This window comes from Chinchilla lanigera, unplaced genomic scaffold, assembly GCF_000276665.1.
Source record: "Chinchilla lanigera isolate Chin_1 unplaced genomic scaffold, ChiLan1.0 scaffold00067, whole genome shotgun sequence".
NCBI classification, from domain to species: Eukaryota; Metazoa; Chordata; class Mammalia; order Rodentia; family Chinchillidae; genus Chinchilla; species Chinchilla lanigera.
The window spans coordinates 11,691,925-11,713,696 of record NW_004955468.1 but is presented as its reverse complement, the minus strand read 5'-3'; the positions used below and the strand labels follow the sequence as shown (position 1 = coordinate 11,713,696).

Below are 21,772 nucleotides of genomic sequence, written 5' to 3'. Positions count from 1 at the left end.
TTTCGTTTCTTTCCTGTCCTCCTTGGCACTTGGCTTGGGGAGGGCAGGTTGGGGATGAGAAGGGATAAGACCTCACAGCTGTCCTTGGGATGGGAGCCAGACCCAGAATACAAGGGCAGCGTCAGCAGGGAGGTAGGACCCTCGCTCCCTGATGGGTTGGGCAGTCCTGTCCTGTGCTCCAGGCCACCCCCACATAGGTTCTTAGCCAGTGCTGACAGGCGGAGGGTGTTGACCTAGTGTTGAGTCCTGGGCTGTAGTCCCCAGGTAAAAGGCCCCCTTAGGCAGCTGTGGGGCATGGGCCTGTGTTGTCATAGGTCACAAAGCTTGGGGGCTGAGCGTGGGGTTGCAGTGATGAGGAACTGGAAGCTGGGGAGTGAGCAGCAACGAAATGGTGCTGGTAGCTGGAGGGACCATCCAGATGAAGCCCTGTTGTTCGATCCCAAGTGTCTGTGAGCTGTATGCTGGGGAAAACCCAGTGGCAGAGAGCTTCCCTTCCCAAGGGATGGCCTTGGACCAAGATAATCAACTTTGGGTCAAGTTGTCTCCAGCTCCCAGCCTGATCTAAGCATGAATGTCTCATCCCTTAGGAATCGCCGTCAACCCCAGGCCTTCTGTATCAGCTCCACTGTCTTCCCAGGGAGAACTTCAAAGACTCTTGTGTTACCTCCTGGGTCATTAGGCCCCACCTCCATTAGCCCTCTGCAGCGGCCTGGCCTCCAAGGTCCCTGTGTCTCTTTCTGCTTTAGAGTATCTCTGTCTTAGGAAGAGAAAACCACAATTTAGAGCCTGAGGGTGACAGATTACTTGGTTTGTAACCAAAGTGCTTTCATTTTCCTCCCCAAAAGACTCCTCTGCTCCACTGTGGCTGCCTCTTCCTAGAAGCATCTACTACGTGCCAGGCCCCATGCCACTGTTTTAGAGCTGTCAGCTCTGTGGCTCCCAGCCTTGTCCTGATACCACACTGGGAGAGGTTGTATTTACTTGCTTGCTGCACTCCCAGGGGCTGCGGCACAGATAAGATAGGCTGCAGTCTCTGGGCAAATTCCCAGGGGATTAACTGTCACTCCACCCCTTTATCTCCCACTCAGGAAGGCTTTGTGGAATGCTGGGGGGTGGGGAGTGAGGGGGAGAAGAGAGAGCGAGAGATCATTGCAGAGAAAACATTGAACTTACTGATACTTATACCGAAAAGCAAACCAACTTGCATCCTTTCCTGATTTAACTATTTACAGGTACAAATTATTGGTGCCACACCTCACGGTTCTCTGAGACATGCTAGCCACACTTCCAACACTGCTTTCTAGCGTTTCGCAGCAGTCCCTCAGGTGGATACACTACATTATCGCCCTCATCCTCAGAGGTGGACACTGGGGTTCAGAAAGGGCCACAAACTTGTCCAGGGCCACATACCCAGTAAAGTCGTGGAGCGGGGATTGGAGAAGCCCGGGTCGATGTGGCTGAGCCTCCAACTGAGGCTGTGCTGTTGCTGTCTCAGTCCAACACGGGGCTGTGGAGTGAGGGAGCAGAGGTTGTGGCGTGGTGAGGTGCAGTGCTCCTCGCCCCTAACCTACAGTAAGGCTGCTGTGTGGACGGGACTTTGCAGAGTGAACGCGAGCATGCAGAAGTTGCTCAAGAGAGGTTTGTGCAGATAATGCCCTGCTGAACTTGCTCAAGGAACCTTCAGCTGGCCCTGACTCTACTCCTGAATAACATTTTCATGGCAAACATCAACTGGCTTTGAGAGGCACTCATTTATTTCCCTCCTGGCTGCATCTACCAGGCCATTGCACTGTGGGTTCAGCTCCTCCCTGGTCTCCACTGGCATCTCCAAATCTTGTTTCCTGAATTTTTATTTCATTTTTTTTTGCTTTTAGCATTTGGTCCCATCTGAGGTCATAGTTTTACCCCTAATTTGGCTCCTCCCATCTCCCCAGGAGCCTCTTCTGGTCATCTCCTAGCCCCCTGTTCTGTTTTGGCTATCTACGCTGGTGTTTCATAGCACTACTTTTGCAGGACCATTCTGGAAAAATCTCCTACTACATCTCACCATGGCTCACTGCTTTATCACCTTCAGGGCTTTGTTCAAATGTCATCTTTCCTGATACATTATTTAAAATTGCACACTCCGCCCTCAGCCCACACCCCATCCTCTCCCCTGGTTTCACTTATTACCACCCAGTATGCTTTACTTACTCCTGTCCCCACCCATGCAATGTACACTGCTCAGAGGCAGGCTTTTGTTGGTTTTATTCATGTGAAGTAGTGGTTGGCAAAGTGGAGTGCTAGAGAAGTATTTGTTGAATGAATGAGTGTTCATACCACTGTTCGGCTCCTGAGTTCCCTGGACTATAGCATAACACCCAGCCAGCCCAGAGTCTCAGCAGTCTAGTCTGTCACTGGATCTGATATGAAACCCAGCTCATCTGGCAGTCCCCAAGCCTCCCCACTGTTCATTCCCCAAAGATAAAAACCCAAGAAGCCTCAGTCGCTACAGCCAGGAGAGTGGAGGTTAGGAAGGAAATGGAAGGCAGTGTGTGTGCTCTGGGCAATGGAAGCTACACTGAGGATTTGGGAGAAGGAATAGAGGTAGGCAGGAGGAAGAGGTAGGAGCCAGTTTCGTTTGTTTATTGTTTGCCTCAACCTTGAAATGGAAAATCACTATGGAGGTGGAGGCAAAGTAGGTTTGGCCCACACCAGCCAATGGAGGGAGAGTTGTGGAGGGAGGCATTGAAAAGAAGGAGGAAGAGGAAGAAGACCCTGGCGCTCTGCCCCTTTGGCTCACCTGTGGGTAAAAAGAATGTGTCTGTGCAGCCTATTCTTCTGCATGTAAGTGCGTCTAGATGTGCTAGAATCCACCAGAGTAGGGTTCAGACGGGTGCACGTAGGAGAGAATGAACCTGTGACCGTGTAAGGCGCTGCCTGCGAGTGTGTTTACCCAGGACTGAGGATAATAGGTACACAGAGATGCTGGTCTTTTGTGCGTAGGCATCTGTGTGTGGAGAACAATGTGTCCCATTCCTGTCTGTGCAGCTGAAGGAGGCCTTTGAGATCTTGGCAAAAGGCCAAAGAACAGGGGAACAGGGCAAGAGCTAGACAATAGGACCCTAGGGAGAGAAAAGTGAAGGACCTGGCATTAAATTTGTTGGAGAAAAGGCTAAAAGAGTAAATTAATAACTGTCTCCTTGCAAAGCGGTGGGTTTTAGTCCCAATGACCCAAGCTGCATCCTGAAAAATTTAAGTTAGACAAGGAAAAATGATCCTTTTGACTCTGAAGGTTATTAGCCTCTGGAATCTCTGAAGGGTCAGGAAGAATGTCTTCAGTAAATAGGAGAAATTACATCCCCTAAAGGAGGAAAACAGGCAGTTCTGCCTGGGAATGCTCAGGTACACCCTTGTTTTTTTCATTCATATATTCATTCAGTAATTATTAAGGTTTTACTCTATGTCAGGCCTTCTGAGAGTAGCAGTTATTGATACATGATCTCTGTTCATAGCTGTGTGGTCCTGTAAGTAGATAAAACATGGATAGGAGTCATGGTGATTCAAGGAAACAGTAGTTTATGCCTTTGGCGAAATGCCCTGTGTAAATTCCTGAATGTCATGGGGAGATAATATCTGTCCCAGGGACAGTCTTCCTTGATATGGTCAGGGGAGCAGAGGAGCCTGTTACGGGACTTCTCTGGAAAAAGGCACAGTCACTGGCTCTGTGGTCAGAGATCAAATTTCAGTCAGGGGAACTGAGCGCGATTCCTTTCCTATCTGTGATGGGCTGGTCAAAGAGGGCTGAGTCAGGGTGGGAACCAGGGCTCAGAAAGGATGGACAGATCAATGTAACCGAGGCTCGAGATGGGTAGGGAGGGGTTGTATAAACATCTTCTCTGACACTGAGGCTGTTGCACCACTTCCCCCACTGTTGGCAGGACCTGACATTTGAACTGGTTTTCTGTTAGAGCAAGAAAATTGTTCTTTGTGGCTCTGAACCATGGTAGTGACAATGAGCATGATGACGGAAATGATGCTTGCTACTAATTTTTCTTCTGTCACAATGCTAGAAGCTTTAGTTGTAATTTGGATTTGTTCTTTTTTTTCTTTCAAAGACTATTTGTTGAGCACCTTTTCTGGATGAGGCATCTGCTAGGCTCTGCATGTCTGGCTGTTAATGTGACGATAGTTTTTGGTTTCCTGGAAGGAAGCGAGAAAAGCAAGGAGTTAATTATAATGCAACATAACATGTGTGTCTTAGTTACTTTTCTCATTGCTGAGACAAATACCCAACACCCACAAGTTAAGGGAGGAAAGGTTTATCTAGCTCACAGTTTGTAGATGTTTCAGTCCCTAATCATCTGGCTCCACAGCAGGGTGGCATGGCAGAGGAGAAACAGTTCATGGCAGGCAGAAGGTAGCAAAGCAACAAGGCAGTGAGCACTAGTCTTTCTGTCTCTTATATTGTATCCAGGCTATCAGTGGACTGATTTAGTAATCACCCACCCTTAATCCTAGCACCCTTAGTCCCAGCATTGCACCATGAATCAATCACACGCTCGAGATTCAGCCACCTCTGAAAAAGCCCTACTTACGACTGCCTGAGGCTTTGGGGAGACATCTAGACACAAGCCATAACATGTTAAGGGGTGTAGGTGCCACAAGAAGGGCCATGGACCAGGAAGGTGTCTGGAGGGTGACAATGTCATATCTGAAGATGTAAGTGTGACTGAAAGCATGATCGGGACATCAGCATTCATGAGAAAGAGAGTGTCTTCTGCAGAGGAGTGACCTGTGCATGGGCTTGAGGTTGCCCAGGCAGAACTGAACTATAGAACCATATGTGGAGGCATGAGGGGTGCAGTGTTGAGAAATGCAGTCAGAACCAGCAAAGGAGTTCAAAGTCAAGTTAACAATTTTGGATATTTCACTGAGGGGAAGGGAAGTCACTGAGGAGCAGGAGAATGAAGAGTTGTGAATTGTGTTTCATTTCAGAAGTCTATAAGGCTTCTGAAAGTCTATAAGTCTATAAGGCTTCAGGGTAGGGCCTGGCCTAACATCTGGGAAGTAGGCCACAAGCAGACTGAGTAGGTTTGCCGGAGTCCAGGCAGAAGTGGTGGTAGCCTGGGTTAAGGGCAGGACAGTAAGGATGGAGAGGAGAGGGTGACGCTCAAAGTTGCTGAGTGTTCTCTACGGAGAATGAAGGTGAGAGAGAGGAGTCAAGACAGGCAGTGGAGGAAATCGTGCTACCTGTACTTGAGACAGGAGACCCACGTGGAGGAGCAGATACCACCACAAAATATTAACGTCTGCCATTTTACGGATGAGGACACTGAGGCTAATAGAGTAAAAATAACTTACTAAACCACCTGGTGAGTGAGCTGAGATTTAAATTTAAGCAACAGAAGACCAAACTGTTGCTCCTCCTGTCCTGGAGCTCCCCTGTGAGATGACCAACCCCAGGGAAGGGTTCAGCCTACAGATGACTTGAGCTGCGGTTTTCCTGTCCCCGAGGCTACGGCCATGGGGGAGGAAGGGAGAGGTCAAGCTTGGCAGGAGGTACAGGAAGTCAGCTCTTGCAGCAGCCACCTCGCCAGTCAAATAGAGAACTGAGGAGAGTGCCTGAGGCTCAGCCCCTGGATCCTGCAGCTTGGAGTTTCTGTTCTCAGGGCTCCCTGACCTTCTTAGACCTCCCTCAGACAGCCCTACTTTTACCTCCAGCAACAAAAGCTACTGCAACCACTGGGACAATACTCAAGAGTTGCATTTTCAAGGCACTTTCGTATCTATTAATCCCTGGGAGGTTGTCACCTCCTGGTAAGGCTTTAGTATTCTCACACCCTTCGGAGAGAAGAGAAAAACCAAGCAAGACTGTAAGTGATTTTCCCTGGGCCCCAGGGTTCTTGAGAGTAGAAAGCATGTGTTATATATCTTCCTGTAGCTCCCAGTTCTCAGAACAGAGAGTGCTGGGCCCAGAAGGAGCTCGAAGTTCATTGTTTTGAATTGGTTCCGCATGTCCTAGACTCCAGATCTTTGGACGTTTGGTCACCCACTTGATGTTCAAAATATCGGGAAGTCAAACATCCCTGGGAATGGGGTTGGCTACAGATCCCAGAGGACACAAGATGCTGGGGTAATCTTGCAGCTTATGCTAATCTTCTCCTACCCTTGCCACAAGGAACCCCAACTTCTTAAAGTACATCCTCTTCTCCAAGCCAAGTCCAGCTGGGCATGGTGCCACAGGCCTATATTGCCAGCACTGTGGAGGCTGAGACAGGAGGATCGCCATGTGTTTGAGACCAGCCTGGGTTACATAGTGAAATCAAGACCAGTCTGGACTGCACAGTAAGACCCTGTCTCAAAAAAAAAGCCGGGCGAGGTGGCACACACCTGTAATCCCAGCACTTGGGAGGCCGAGGCAGGAGGATTGCTGTGAGTTCGAGGCCAGCCTGGGTTACAAAGTGAGCTCAAGGCGAGCCTGAAGTGCATAGCAAGACCCTGTCTCAAAAAAATAAAAACAAAAAACAAAACTTCAAACAAAAACAAAAACAAACAAACAAACAACAACAACAAAAACAAAGCAAAGTCCTAAGGCTGCCAACATCACAGTCCCCTGGGATGCTAGTTAAAATGAAGATTCCAGTTAGCCCTATGGGACTTACAGAGAGAGAACCTGGGATGCTGCTGGAGGATGTGGTATCTTGAATTGTCATTTAGAACAAACTTCCCCCATCCATCCTCAGGCAATACTGTCCTAGGAGATTGGAGAGAAGTTTCTCCAACAAGAAAATTGAGGTCTAGGAGGGCCCTGGCCTGAGTGAGCATGAATAGGAGCTGTCCCTACACCCTCTGTCTGCATTGTTTGTGGTGGAGTTGCCAGGGGAACCAGGCTGTGTAACTTCCTGGCTTTGGCGGCTTTCCCCTCCTTGGCCTTATCTCAGCATCCGGTACCAAGGCCAGGGCCCGGGTTGGTCACGTAGGAGGGACAGCTGTGCCAGATGTGTAGAGGCATGTTGAGGACACCAGGACAGGGCAGGCCCACGGACCTGGGCGAGCAGGAGATTGAGACTGACAAGGAGGCTGCAGATTCGCTACTGTCTTTCCTGTGGCCTAGGAGAAATTTGCTAAATGGGAATGTGGGGAATGGTGGTGGAGACCAGCTTGGGCTCTCTCTGTCATGACTGGCGGTTCAGCTTCTCATTCCTGGCCTGAAGCCTCTAGGGGAGGGAGAGGCTGTGTTACTAGCCCTGGGTCTTGTGCCTTCCTCTCTTCCTCCTTCCCTCCTCCCCTCTCTTCTCTAGATCCAGGGCCTCTGGTTGCAAGCGCCTCCCAGAAGCACCCCTTCTACCCCCACCCTGTTGACCCTGCTCCCAGGCTGCATCCATCCCTACTCTTTATCCTTGGTTCCAAATTTCTGCTTCTGTTTCAGACTCTCAGCTGGGTATCTCAGGCTGGAGCAGGACTGCCTGAAAGTTGTTAAGAAATAGAGTAAAGGGGCTGGGCATTTAGCTCAGTGGCACAGTGCCTGCCTGGCAAGCTCAAGGTCATGAGTTCAATTCCTGGTACCGGAAAAAAAACAAAAACAAAAGAAATAGAGTAAAAAAATTTGAACATGTAAGTATTTATTTATGTTTTGAGCCCTACTTTGATTTAGAAAGAATTTAGGGCAGTTTGGAGAGTTCAAGTGTTCTGGGAAGGAGGTTGGGGTGGCAGTGAAACAGCCTTCCAAACATCTCTGCAGCCTAGAGTTTTAGATGTGATTCCCAGTGCTGTTTATGCTACACTAAGGGCAAAGACCACCAGCCTCCCCAAACAAAAAACTTCCCATGGTTGGGGGAAAGGAAAGGGGAGAAAGCAACGGGACATTGTGCAAGCTGGTTTTTGAGCCTGGCTTTAATGGTACAATACCTCTTTCAAGCGGCTATTACTCCATCCTGTAGATGAGGAAACCAGGCCCAGGCCAGGGTTGAAACTTTGTTAGTTTGGCTCCAAAATCACTCTCCAATTTCCCGGGAAGCAGCACGGTGAACTTCTTTCCAGGGGTCCTTCGTGAGATTACTTCTAGAGGAAAGTGAACTTTACTGAGGACCAAATGGGCACCCGTTAAATGGAAGCAAAGGCTGCGCAGGACAATGGGGGTAGGTCCAAGGGAAGGAGGGGGTCTCTATCTTGGACAATTCCCAAGACTCAGCAGAAGAGTTCAGAGAAAACCTGAGCGGGGATGGGGATGATAGTGGAAGGGAGACAACAGTATCTTTTTTTTTTTTTTTAGTCTTATTTTTTTTAGACAACAGTATGTTAATCCCAGGCACGGAACACGTACTCCTCCTAGGAATGTGGAAACCCCGTCTCCTTCAAAATCCATGGCCCAGCTACTCTTATCCTGGTTCTGGTCCTCTTATTCCTCACCCAGCATCTTTGATCCCAGCGTTTGGAAGCACAGGTTCCTAAATGCATTTCAGCGCAGTTGGGGGAAGGGGAGGGAAAGCTTCCTCAGTACTCCTAGCCCAGAGACAAGCTTAAGTGAGAAGACAGATTTCCTTCTAACCGGGAGGGTTCCGCTGGACCTTGTCTACCAGGCTCCTCCTCTTTAAATGTGCTTACTCATCATGGAGTCAGACTTCCTGTGTCTCCCACCTCAGCCGGCACGGGGAATATCTTGGGGGCCAGGGAAGTGGCAGACCCATGAAGGCTCCGAGGCCCAGTGAGGACGAGGCAGCAGTGTCAGGGACAAGTCCAGCCCAAGACTGCTGGGCTATGGTCCAGCTGAGCGGCGCCCAGCTCCTTTGCTGCCTCCTGGCCCCTGGGCGGGAAATCCAGGCTTCCTTCTGAGACTTCTGTTGGTGAGAAGGGCAGGCAGTTGGAGGCGGGGCTGGAATCTGAACCTGCCCTCTGCTGACATCCTCGCTTCCTACCCTCTCCATTGTTCTCATCCCTTAGCTTTTTGGGCAGGGCATGAAATGGGACGGAGCCCAGAAGGAGAGGGAAAAGACAGTTTGGGGATCCAGGCAGAAGGCAAAGGACTCCACCTACGCATGAGCGGAAATGAGAGGAAGAAAAGATGGACAAGCGTGGGTGGCAAGGGAGGAGCGGCAGAGCTTGGCTCTCCGAGGGTGGGAGGTGAGAATAAGGTCGTTTTCCCCAGCCCCTCCGGATGTGGCTGCATTTTTGAGCCAAGTTTTTCTGAGAAGCAAAAGGTTGCCTCCCTACTTATCAGGGCTGGAACTTAGTTTCCTTAGGCCTGAAACTTACCAAGTTTGGAAGCTCCATTTGAGAAAAGCAGTACAAATTTACTAATATAAATTAATTATGAGAATAAAAATTTGGAACAAAAAAGAAATCACAACAAATTATAAACTTTAAAGAGTTCAGCAAAAACTATAAACATCCTAACATCTAGAAGAATAACATAAGATTTATATAAATTAACTACCCAGAGCACTAAAAGTATTTTTGTTTGCTTACCCCTGTCTTTCTGATTGCATAGTTTTTAATGGTCTCTTCATATGACAATTTTTACAACATTTTTAATAGAGAGAATGCAAAGATAATTTAGTCTTTCTTCTGACTTGGATGGATCAACACTTTTATTATTATTGACAGATCAGAGTGCTTCATTTTACAGTGTGTTGTGGGCACAATCATGTCAATTTTTATGGCTGTTGTCAAATTTGTGAAAATCTGCATTAAATTTCCTTCTTATACAAGTTGCAGGGTTTTACAGCATTGTTCAGTAATTAATGTTGTTTGAATCAATGCCACTCATTCATCAGTTTGTCAGAAGTCCTCATTTTAGTGGATTAATATGTTTCATGTCCTCTCCATCAATTTTTAGGTTTTATGTTAAGTCAACAAAAAATTTAGTATTCTTCCAATGTGTTCATGTGATTTTTTCCTGCTTGTTGAGTTACCAAACAATCTACATGCCTACTTATTCTACTCAAAATCTGTTTCTCTTATTGAATTACCTTTCTTTGGTATAGTCTGAAAATTGTGTTATAATTTACTTCTCAATTTCTTCTTCTTTTTTTTTTTTCTGGTACTGGGAATCAAACTCACGACCTCATACTTGCCAGGCAGGCGCTGTGCCGCTGAGCTAAATCCCCAGCCCCTATTTCTCAATTTCAGTATCATTTCTACTGAATTCATAGCTTGTCTTTAGCACTTTGGTTCCATGAACCATTAATTTTAAGTCAGTTTTTTAAAATACATAAATTTAAAGGTGACAAAGGAAGAAAATATACTCTTCATATGTCTGAGTTAGCTGTTAAATTTCAGTTGTATTCTTGAAGTTTTAAGAGACATTCTCACATGCAGTTTAGAATGGCATATGCAAATTGTATTAACTTTTTGAGTCATTTGCATATTGTTTGTTTTTTCTTCCAAGTTTTAAAAAATATATTACTGAGCCCTTAACATGTCCTTGTTATGTTGCATAGTGTGGTAGGCATATGCATTGATCGACTCTTCATTACTGTGACACAATACCTGAGAAAACAATTTAAGAGAGCAAAGATTTATTTTGACTCAGGATTTCAATCCCTGATCAGTGGGTTTTATTATTTTTAGGCCTATGGGAGAGCAGAGCATCATGGGAGAAGGGCATGGTAGTATCGGGTTAAAAACCCTTAGCTATTGTGTGCTGATCAGGCCTGCAATCTCCCAAATGAGTGGATGATAAAGGCTTAAATAAATGAGACAAAACTGGGTGTGGTGGCACACGCCTATAATCCTAGCACTCGGGAGGCTGAGGCAGGAGGATCCTTGCAAGTTCGAAATCAGCCGGGGCTACAAAGTGAGCTCAAGGCCAGCCTGAACTACATAGCAAGACCCTGTCTCAAAAAGAGCAAAAAAAGAGAGACAATTAAAATGATTTTAGGGCTACTGGAGGATCCAGCTCTCACAGAATTTAAAATTTTCTGGGTTAAGACCAAGAACTTTGTTGGGCAGCCTGTATTTATTAGGTTTTCAAACAAAGGAGGGCAATACTGAAGAAAATGCAGGACTCTGAGCAGGACTTTGGGAGAAATTTTCCAGGTAGTAAATTATGTCAATCAGGAGAACTACTTTATCTTCAGGTTGGCATTTATTGTAGGACTGTGAAGCCTGCAGCTGCATTCTCCTTTTAGTTAATTGGCGTTGGAGCCAGGCATCCTCAGCTGTGGCCTTATCTTGTCCTTTGAGGTGTCACCACTTTACAGGCCAATATAGGCCTTAGCGGTGACCAGTGACTCATAGAGTTTCACTTACTGTGAGTCTGCTGTGCATCTGCAGACAAGGTGCCTAAGCTTTGGACAACTCACAAGTAAACATGGGAAGCCAATTGGTTAATATTAAATCCTACTCAGAGCCACTTCATAGTGGTCTCCATTATGGTAGAGCAAAACTTCTTACTTCGTGACAGCCAGGAGGCAGAGAGAAGAGACAAAGAGCCAGAGAGAAGAAGGGGCCAGGGATCAGACATAGTTCCCAAGGTCACACCCCATTATTTTCTCCCTTCAGCTAAGGCACATCTCCTGTTTCTATCACCTCCCCGAAATGCCATCAAATTATGATCTCATCAATGGATCAGTCCACAGATGAAGTTGGAGCTCTCAAGAGCTGATTACTTCTCCAAAGCCCATCAGCTTGGAACTGCTGGTATTAGGGATCAAGACCTCAACACAGGGGCTGGGGATTTAGCTCAGTGGCACAGTGCCTGCCTGGCAAGTCCAAGGTCGTGAGTTCAATTCCCGGTACATGAAAAAGACAGAAAAAACAAACAAACAAACAAAAAAAGACCTCAACACATGAAGCTTGAGGGCATATCATATCTGAACCACAGCGGCATAATATTTCCCTGCTCAGATGCCCACTGCTTACTCCCATAACTTGTGAATGTTTACCTTCCATGGAAAAAGAGCCTTTGCAGATATGATTAAATTAAGGATCCTAAGACAGGGAGATGATCTTGGATGATCCATGTGGCCTGAATTTAATCACTGGAATCCTGATAATCAGAGAACCCTTCCCAGCAGAGGGAATGTGACACTACAGAATGGTCAGAGGTAGGCACCAGTACAGCCTTCACAGGGGACAGAAAGGGGCTATTAGCCAAGAAATATGGCACTTTCAGAGGAGAAGGAATATGGCCCTGCTGACACCTTGATTTTGTCCCAGTGAGACCTGCGTCAAACTCTAGAACTCTACTAAATTAGTGTTGTTTAAGTTACTAGGTCTGCAATAATTTCTTGAGACAGCAGTAGGAAACTAATACATACATCTGAATACTTTTCAAATGGAAAGCCCACCTCATTATATGTAGAAAAACTCAAGTAGGCATGTATGTTTAAGCTACTATATCCAAGACAGGAATGCAAAAAGGAAACGCTGCAGTGTTGGCAAAACGGAAGTAGTCAAGCAGGTGAGGTGCTCTGGAAGCAGCTTCTTCTCTGATGAGGTGTATAATTATGTGCACTGCTTTACTGTGTCTCTTCTTGGACAGACAGAACTTCAGTTTTGAGTAGTCACTGGTAAGAACAGAACCCTCACTGACAGTTTTACACCACTGCTGGTTAGCAGAATTTTTTTCACAGACTGGCTTCTGGCTTTGTACATTTCACACCTTGGCAGATCCTTTTGGGGGTGGGCATTGTAGCACACACGATAAATAGGGCCAGTGCTCTGTTGCCTGGACACAGAGTGAGGTGATGCAGTCGGTTAGTGGAATGGGTATTCTGGGGAGACTTTCCTTCACCACGACAGCAGCCAGTGACTTATCCATACGTGAAAGTGATGGAAACCATACAAACATGTTTCGCTAAATCCAAAATAAATGTTCCCCTAAATCAGCTTGCTTTTACAAAGTTACATAAACTCATGACTAAAGAAGGCATATTGCTCAGGGCCCTGCCAAGAGTCTCAGAGAAGCTGCACAGGACAGGAGGCCTGGAAGTAGGCGCTGACAGCTTTGTGTAAAGCCTCTGAGTCTGGACAGTTCTCTCCCTGGCTTTCCTGTCCTCTTTGGTAGTGGGGCTAGCTACCTCAAAATGTGGCTGAGAACTGGGAAAATGCCTTTGGGAAATGTCTGATCCACACTGAGTGGTTACAGGTCTTCCCTGTGTTCTGGGCTGCAGGGAAGAGGTTATAATGCCAAGGCCAAGGGAGGAAGGAAGGTGCCAGGAACAGAAGAGCCCCCGCCCTCACTCCGGATCTACCAGAAGACTGTGGCCCCTTCCCTCCCTTCCGTCCTGATGCCAGCACAGTGGGGCTCTCCAGGGAAGGGAGTACAAGCGACACAGGAGATAAAGGCTGGGAATGCTAGGGAAGGAGGGTGGAGCCTGCTGAAGTAAGTTTTGCAGAAGCTGCACCGGGTGACCCTGCCTCACTTCCTCCATCTCTGCCACCCCTAGGCTTTGCTAACAGCCCTCAGTGCTTAAATTGGAGTAACATACAGAGACTCTCTTGCCTAGGAAAGTAGCCCAGTGTCAGACAGGTTGCCCAGCCAGGCCCTGGGGTCAATCCCCAGTGTGGGGGAGGGGGAGAGAGCTCTTGGGGTTTGGAGAGAGGTTGGGGAGTGGGAGGTATCTCACCCACACAGTCAGCGAGAACTCAGCCAGTCAACACAGAACGTTGCGTGCTGGGGAGAGGGGAGGGTTGCTTCGTGAGGCTAGGATTAAGCAGATTCTCCAGGCCAGCTCAGTCCTGTTTTTGCATGTTAGGAGGTATAAGAACCCAGTTAACTTAGGAAAAGCATAACTCCTGGAAACATACAAAAGTAGGAAGTATTAAAAGGAAAGTTCCCCAAAACCTGCTCCACCGATTTAGATTTTAGATAGTCTAAGGTAGGGCTTACAATTTTTACTTTATTTTAATTTCATCTTGCTGTATCATAGGCTCTCCCAGAGCTCAGAGCAGCAAGACCTAGGCCACCTTTAAGGAATTGTTTCTGAAACTGAATACACATCCTCAGGCAGGGAACTTTTCTTAGGTCTAACCAGATTCCCCCCAGTTGTGAAATTTTTTCTACTGTTGTGTGCTTCTTTGCAACTGAATACTCCTGGATTTGGCCTGGCTCCTCCTCCGTCCTGGGGCATCGGTAACCATAGTAATCTAGGTAGTGTTTGGGGAAAACTGTGATCCTGGGCCTGGATCTTGGGGCCTCTGGCGGTGAGGTCCTTCTGAGCCCAAGGTAAGCCCTTTAGGGTTTGGGTCCTGACTCAAAAGTTCAGTCAAAGTCAGTGAAGAGCGGGGCGTGTCCGAGCAAGTCTCAGATTTCAGTGCTCGGGTTCTCGCTGGAGCCAAGCAAGACAAGCTAGGCGGGAGAGCTGACTGCTAAAGGATCAACCTCGACACAACCCGGGAGAACTAGGAGGGGCGGGGCCAGGCCGGAAAACGCAGCTGTGGTTGCTATGGTAGCGCGTCAACATCCAGGGCCTTGCGGTTGTGTGGGAGACCAAGGCGTCGAGATGGTGAGGCAGCCCCAGCTCAGTGTCGTGAACTAGGGCGGGTTTCGGAGGGATGAAGTGGGGGTTGAAGGAGGGCGAAAGTTGCAGCTGCGGTCATGAAGGCCCTGGGGTGGGGAGGACAGCTTTAGAAGAAGCAAAAGGTTTAGAGGGGCCTTCAAAAGAGGATTTAGGAGTGGAGTCCGCAGGGATTGACATTGTGGAGCTAGGCGGAGAGAAAGGGACAGCCCAGCCTCTCCCATCCCGTCTAGGCCTCCAACGGGTATTGTGGGATGTGATGTGTCATCCTGGTCGCGGGTTATCGTACCTGTCCTGGTATTAAGTAGCAAGGTGACCATGGATACATCACTGAATGTCCTCAAGCCTCAGTTTTGTCTGTTAGCAGGGCTTTGGGTCACTCGGTGGGTGGGTTCTCAACAAGCAATTGTGAAAGAATGAATTCATAAATGTATGAATGAGGTGGGACCCAGGTTTGCAAGGCCTTGGAGAGAGACTGGTAGAGGGCTGGCAGGCCAGGGGCTCCCTGGGCGGGGGAGGACTGTAGGGACCCCGAAGTTAGAGAGAGCCTGCAAGACCTGGAAGAGTCTCTAAGGGGTTACCTGAACTGAGCGCATTGGTCCCTGAGGGCTAGGGTGGGAAGAAGGGTAGATGTTGGCGTCTGTGGTTATAGGAATTAACTGTAGAATACCTGGCAAACCAGGTGGCAAAGGTGGCTCTTGGGTGTACAGTGGGCACACTTCCGGCTCAGAGGCTGCGTTGCTTTTCTGGGGCTTCATGGGTTTCCAAAGAACTTTGTTAGTTAAGAAATAAGTCTCCAACAAAGAGCAGTTCCAAACTTTTGAGAGCTCCCTGAAGTGAAGTGAAGCAGTGAGGGTCCCCTTCTGGTGATATGTTTTAATTGACTCTTGCATCTACTCTCCCTTCGGCACACTGTGAGGGTCTAGTAACACACCTGACATCTGAGGGCATATGGTAAATGTTAGCTCCCTGTTTCTCCTGTTTTAAAGTTTTCTATTTCTAAAGTGTTCATGAACCCGTAAGTTGCAATTGAATTAGACTTTGGGGGTGCAGAGCATCCAGATCAGGAATTCCCCACCCAAGGGGCCATTCAGAGCAGGGGTGCAGGGATTTGGGCAGCTGACTGCCCTTGTCCCTTGGACAAAATTGGGCATATGGGTACTTTGGAGAAGCAGTGGGTCCCGGTGATCACTGGTAGGGTGTGTGTGTGTGTGCGTGCGCAAGTGCTTGCGCACGTGCACATCAGTGCTACTCACTGGCTTTTAAGAGCATGGAAGAGTGAGAAATGGCAGTGGTGGTGAGGCTCACAATTATGCAGGCTTCTAGGACTCTTACAAAAATAATGACTAATAGCAGAAGGAGCTGACAGGGGCCTCAGTACTCACCAGGGTGTCGGGTTCAGTGGCATCCGTCAGATGGCAACCTGGTCCACCTGAAGAAAGAGGATAATTTCTCACTTGAAGAAAAAGGCAAGGGGCTGGGTGTATGGCCATCCTCTTCTTAGTAATGAAAGTCCACAGAAAGAGAAATAGAACCAGGCAAAGAATTTGAAGCCTGACTTTGCCAGCTTACAGTGATTCTATATGCAAAAGAGGAACCAGATCTCAGGATAGGAAGGACATCTAGGAAAGGACATACCTTTGTTTTCATTCAGGTGACAGGTGTTGCAGTTACGTCAGGGAAATTCCACACCGATCTATTCCAGTCCTGCTCCAGCTTTGTCTTGCCGAGTTTGAGCTAAACATCCTGGCATATACAATACTGTGGTTTTTATGGGCTACGCTCCCTTGCAGGCCCACTGTTATGGTTTGTTTTCAACTAAAAATAATTTTTATTATTCTTCCTGGTTATAAAGTTACCTTCCCAGGGCAGAAAATTACTCAATATAAGAAGCATCTTAAGATGGTAAAGCTTGCCTAAAATTACTGTTAAATGGTTTTGTGAAGATTCTTTCCATGGCACAGACATTTTCACAGAAATACTTATATCTTTCTTAGAATGTACTTTATTTTCTTTTATTCCTTTTTTTCTTTTGCATGACTGGGGACTGAAACCAGGGCCTTTGCACTGAGCCAAATATCTGAGCTCTTTATTTGTTTTTTATTTTGAGACAGGGTCTCGCTAATTCACTAAGTTGCCCAAGCTAGGTTTAAACTTGTGATCCTCCTGGCTTAGTCTCCCAGAGTACTGGGATTACAGGTGTATGCAGCCATACCCAGCATATTTTCTTTAAGTCAGTATCTTCATCCATTTGACCAGCTAATCGTTCTATAGTGGAGTCTCTCTTAGAGCCTCCAGCTTGGGTCAGATTCTTGTGCTCCTGGGATGAGATGGTTTATGAAGAGAGGGGCAAGAGCTGGGCGTACAGCTCAGTAGCAGAGCAATTGCCTAGCATGCAAGAGGTCTTAGGTTCAATTATTAGCACTAGTGTGTGTGTGTGTGTGTGTGTGTGTGTGTGTGTGTGTGATGGAACTGGTTTAGTCACCACTGCCTTAGTTCACCATTTGATGAACCATCAAAGCAAGACTGGCATCTGTCTATCCCCAGTCTGCATCTTCAGCTACTAGGAGGTAGGGAGAGCTGCCTTCCCTTGGGAAGAGCTACTTCTCCCCAAGCAGGATTAGGTGAGCTTCTCTCTAGCCAATCCTCAGCTTCTTGGCCATACTTATTTGGTCATGCAAAAAATAAAACCACCTCCTAAAAAAGCCTCTTGGCTACTGCTTCTGGTCCAGAAGAATCCAACTTTCCATTACCACTTGGTGCTTCATTTTTTTTCTAGTACATTTATACAGTGACCTCCCTAATCCTTTTTGTTACTCTTGGCAAAAGTGGTAATTCTAACCCTAGGGTAACGCTTGTGGTTTCAAAGTCAGCAGTTCCCAAATGAGGTTTGTCAGACACCCAACCCTAGAGCTCAGAGCTTTCTTCTGTCCTGCCCAGTGGCCACTTTTCTGTGGTCATCTCTTTTCCTTCCTCTGTTCTGACTTCGAGGCTCAGGCAGTCGATTATTTCCTGTGGTGAACTGCTCCTGACCTGGGTACCAAGGGTAGAGGGAAGCTTCGGCCCCAGAACCTGCAGTGTGGCAGACACCCGCACACCAGGGAAAACCTATAGGAGCCCTTGAAGAGAAAGAGGAAATCAAATGCAAAACAGTAATAATGCTTTCCATCTGTATTCCCAAGCCCTTTCCCATACATTATTATCCACATTGCAGACCACATACGTGAGCTGGAAAATGTGGAATGGGGGAGTGACTTGGAGTCAGGCAGCTGTGTCCCCAAAAGGCATCCATCTCAGTCTGGACTGTTAATTCTTGAGTGGTCATCTTGCTCAGTCTCTTTCATTGTTCTTCATCAGATACCTGTTGGGTTGCTCCTGTGTGCCAGGTGCTGAGCCTTTTTTTATTATTATTGTTACAGAACTCACACCATCCCTCACGGTCCAAAGCCTCCCATCTTTTCCACTTATTCCCAATGTTTAGAATCAATTCCATCTAGTACAGTTTCTTCTGTTCATTTCCTCTTATCTATTTTTGGTAGAAAGGGGAGCAGTTGCTCACCACCCACCATATAATAACCCTTCAGAGGCTGTTATTAGGCATCCTTGGAGCTGCTATATTTACCTTTTAATAAATCCAAGCTTTTCTGCTTTGCTGTATTGGGGCTGACTGAGGAAGTAAGGGGAGGCTTCCTCTTGTCAGCCTTTTGCCGGCTATGTTGGGCGGCAAGGGAGAGGCACACACAGCAGTGCTCATTGTTCAGAACACAGCCAGCTGGAGGATAATTGTCCAATTTAGTGTGAAAACCTGATACAGGTGGAACAGGTGCTGCGGGGGTCTGGTTGGTGATGGCAGATCAGAGAGAGCTTTCAAAACACTGGTCAGTGTTTAGTGACCTAGAATGCACGGTTCTTTTCCGTTTACCCTGTTCCCTTGATGGCTGCTGATTCCCAGGTACTGAGGGACCCAATGTGCCCAGCCCATTCCCCTAAAGTAGCCCAGCTTATAGACCTGGTTAGGGGTGGTGTGAATGCCTGCAAAGTGCGGTTTAAATCAGCTTTACATTAAGCCGGGAGCTGTCCAAAAGTCTTTGTAGAAACTGCTTCACGGGGATGGACTTTTCTACTCTTGGGGCTGAGCTGAAGTTGGACTGACCTTTGGGAATGGAGGTTGTATTACTTGGGTTCTTGGTTATAAACAACAGAGCCAGACTTGAATTCACGGAAGGTAATGAATGCATTGAGAGGATTTTTGAGAAGATTTTACACCAACAAGGCTTAGGGCACATGAACAAAGGGAGGCTCTGCAGATGGAAACAAGGCCAAAGTCAAAACCAGAGTGGATTTGGTCAGGTTCATCGATGCATGGCTGTCCCTCAAAGTTGCCAGCTTAGGATGCATGGTACTGCATGGTACTTCTTAGTACTCTCACCCCAGACGCTTTCCTTGTTCAACTTTTTGTACCACTAGTTCTCTAGTCATTGTCAGGTTGGGGCGATTGCATTGGCTCAGTTTGGGGGCCGTGCCCAGGTGGGAAGGCAAGTACCTGGTGTTTTCAGCTTCTGTTATTGAAGATGAACCCTGCCACCTACAAAAATTAGATGGGGGGAGTTGGCCAAACATTGACAGTTTCTTGGGGTTAGATGACTAGTGCACACTAAAGGAGTGCTGAGAGGAAAAGAGTGACATAGTGGACTTTAGGAACTTGCTAATTGTGTGCCTGATTGTAGCTGGTGATCATTCATGGCCGACAGTTTACTGGGTCTCAACCACATGCCCAGCAATGGGCAAAGCGCTTCTACATCCTTTTTTTCCTCTGCTCCCCATCATGTCCTTGTGAGACTGCAAGACCAGAAGGAGGTCAGGTGGCGTGTCATTTGTGAAAGGGTCTTGGAGCTCAGGCTGAGAAGAGTGGTGGTGAGGACAGTATACATTCCTGGGGAGGTGAAATGTTGTTGCTCCTCTCCCCCTGTCATTCCCATTTCCTTACTCTTCCTTTTGTACTGCACGACCAACTTGGCCTTCCTCAGCTTCAGGACTACAGAAATGGTTCTTTTTGCAGGGCTTATAGGCTTCAGCCCTGCCAAGGGACTGCCCTGTTTCTGTGTGGATACTGTCCACTTGTTGTTCTTTGTCCCTATGTTTCAGTCTTTCCCTAGGTGGTTCAAGTCTTTCCCTAGGTGGTTCAAGTCTTTCCCTAGGTGGTTTTTCTACATTCCTACCTGCCTGGCTCCAGCAAGGGTTGGAGGGGTATTTGCTGGGGTCTGGAAGCCACGATGTATTGATGACCTCTATACCGATAATGACTTTCTGCCTCTTTCTGCAGCCGCTGAGTGCGAATGGCATCCTGAGCGCCTCTTCTACTGCTTCCAACAGATCACGAAATAGAGCTCGTTATCGGACCAAAGCCATGAACTCTGAGGTGGATGAGAGCCTCTTTGGAGGCATCAAGGTAACCCTTAGCAAGTTCCTCTGGATATCTGTCACCCGGAGGCAGAGCCTAGACCATTGTAGCTCAGGACAAAGCTTATACTAGCCAAGTCACTGTGCTCACTCTTGTAGGTCAAGGCTCAGATGAAGATACAGGGGGAATTCGGAGGCCTCTGGCCAGGCCGAACGGGGCAGCGGGATTCCTGTTCCTCTGAAGTCCTCAGTCTTCACAGCATTTAGACTCTGGTGTAATGTTGAAGGGAGCTCAGGGGAAGCCCGGGATCAAAGCATCTGAGGGCCAGCAGGCCCAGCTGGCAGACACAGCTGGCGCGAGAGTGCAGATGACCTCCTGTCCCACTAGCTCAACTGAAACAATGACTTAGGTTTGGGAAACAAGCAGGTCTTTGTATGCAGGACTCATTCGGACTAAGAGACAGACAACTCTTTTAAAAAAAGTTTATTACTCAAACTGCAGTACAGAATGATGTTTGCAGTACATAATGATTGCGTTTGGTGTGGGGAAGTGGTAAGTGTACATAACACATCTTCATTCCTCTTGTATCCCTCTCTCTTTCCTCCCTTCTCCCTCCTTCCGTCTCTTGGTTCTCTTTCCATTTTTAAAAGATCTTGCTCCCTATTATCTATCTATTATTTTGCTCTTCAATTTATTTATTCTCACATAGGAGGACTCATGCTCTCTTTAAGCATGTGTGTCTGATTTATTTCATTTAACATTATGATCTCAAGGTGCATTCATTTTTCTACAAATGACACAAGCTTATTCTTCTTTATAGCAGAGTAGTACTCCATTGTGTTTAAATCCCATATTTTCTTTACCCACTCATCTGTTGATTGACATATAGGCAACTCCTTTTGTCAGGAAAGAGAACTGAAGAACTGGTTTGAAAATTTTGGGTAAATCTGAAGTTCAGGAGGTGAGAAAGAAGAGAAAGAGCATTTACAGCTTTTTTTGGTTTTGTTTTGTTTTGTTTTTTGAGACAAGGTCTCGCTATACAGTCCAGGCTGGCCTTGAACTCACTTATGTAGCCTAGGCTGGTCTTGAAAGAAGAGAAAGAGAACGAGGCATGGACAGCAGGTGGTGAGAAAGTGCGGGAGAGGAGAGAGGGGAAGAAAGATTGCAGTGGTGGCGCAGGGACCCCTGCCTGGCAGCGGGTGGGTTGAGGAGCAGATAGCTGAAGTCTGTCCTTGCTCATCACTGTCCTCTTTGTGAGTGGAAGAGCGTTTTCCAGGGGCTTAACGGTGGGCGTCTTTTTCTGTTTAGAAGACTCTCATTCTGCTGCTGTTTTCCTGTTGGGAAACAGACTCTTTTTTGGGGGGGGTGGGGCCCATGTGAAGTTTTCTAGTCAAAGAGAAGAGAGGTTTGGAAGTGGGGGAGTGCGCCAGGAGACTAACAGAGGGCCGTCAGGAAAGTGCTTCCATGTGAGTGAGTCTGGAAGTCCTTCAACTGGCAGTAGGGGGCAGAAGTGGCCTGTGGTGTGACTGAGTGGTGTCTGCCTGGAGGCAGAGATGGGCAGCAGGTGGCAGCAGCGCTCAGGGGACAGAGGGTCAAGGGAAGCCCTCAGGTAGGCAAGGACACAACCCTGCCTCCAGCCAGGGTCCAAGTAGCTGCAAGGACATAGATGCTCTCTCCTGTGTGAAGAGAGTCTCTGAAATGAGTGATTGCCTTTCTTATTATCGAACTTCTTCATGTAAATGTGTTTTCATCATGCTGACATCTAATTCACTGACTTCTCACCATGTTAGCTTTTAAGGACAGATCACCTCGAGGTCATTTAGCTATGTCTAATTCCCTCAATATGGCTTTTAAAATTTATCTTTGGTAAAGGTTAAAAACTAAAATATTATAGGTCATTATCATTGTTATTATTATTATTGTTATT

The 21,772-nt window shown here is 47.2% G+C and overlaps 1 protein-coding gene and 1 long non-coding RNA gene across 6 annotated transcripts in view; one reads left to right on the top strand and one right to left on the bottom strand.

Annotated features, from left to right (window-relative positions):
- Positions 1–1,402: 1,402 nt before the first annotated feature.
- LOC102009929 lies at positions 1,403–16,203 on the bottom strand. Of its 3 annotated transcripts, none has more exons than XR_263414.2 (4): positions 8,587–8,816; positions 7,891–8,043; positions 2,783–4,182; positions 1,403–1,507 (listed from the first exon to the last, which is right to left on the bottom strand). It is a non-coding gene; the product is annotated as an uncharacterized LOC102009929 (long non-coding RNA). The 3 variants fall into 3 exon arrangements; XR_001236933.1 differs by lacking the exons at positions 1,403–1,507; positions 8,587–8,816 and adding exons at positions 15,830–15,876; positions 16,083–16,203 and having other exon boundaries at positions 2,770–4,182; XR_263415.2 differs by lacking the exons at positions 1,403–1,507; positions 8,587–8,816 and adding an exon at positions 15,830–16,036 and having other exon boundaries at positions 2,820–4,182.
- Cfap45 (cilia and flagella associated protein 45) overlaps positions 2,302–21,772 on the top strand; it is a 39,064-nt gene continuing 19,593 nt past the window's right edge. The window contains exons 1-2 of one of the 3 annotated variants that reach the window (XM_013522501.1): positions 2,302–2,826; positions 19,768–19,893. In XM_013522501.1, coding sequence (XP_013377955.1) covers positions 2,701–2,826; positions 19,768–19,893 — 252 coding nt within the window. In that variant the 5' untranslated portion in view covers positions 2,302–2,700. Of the gene's footprint in view, positions 2,827–14,066; positions 14,153–14,326; positions 14,433–19,767; positions 19,894–21,772 lie in introns of those variants that run through there. The other 2 variants (XM_005400183.2, XM_005400181.2) reach the window with 2 other exon arrangements.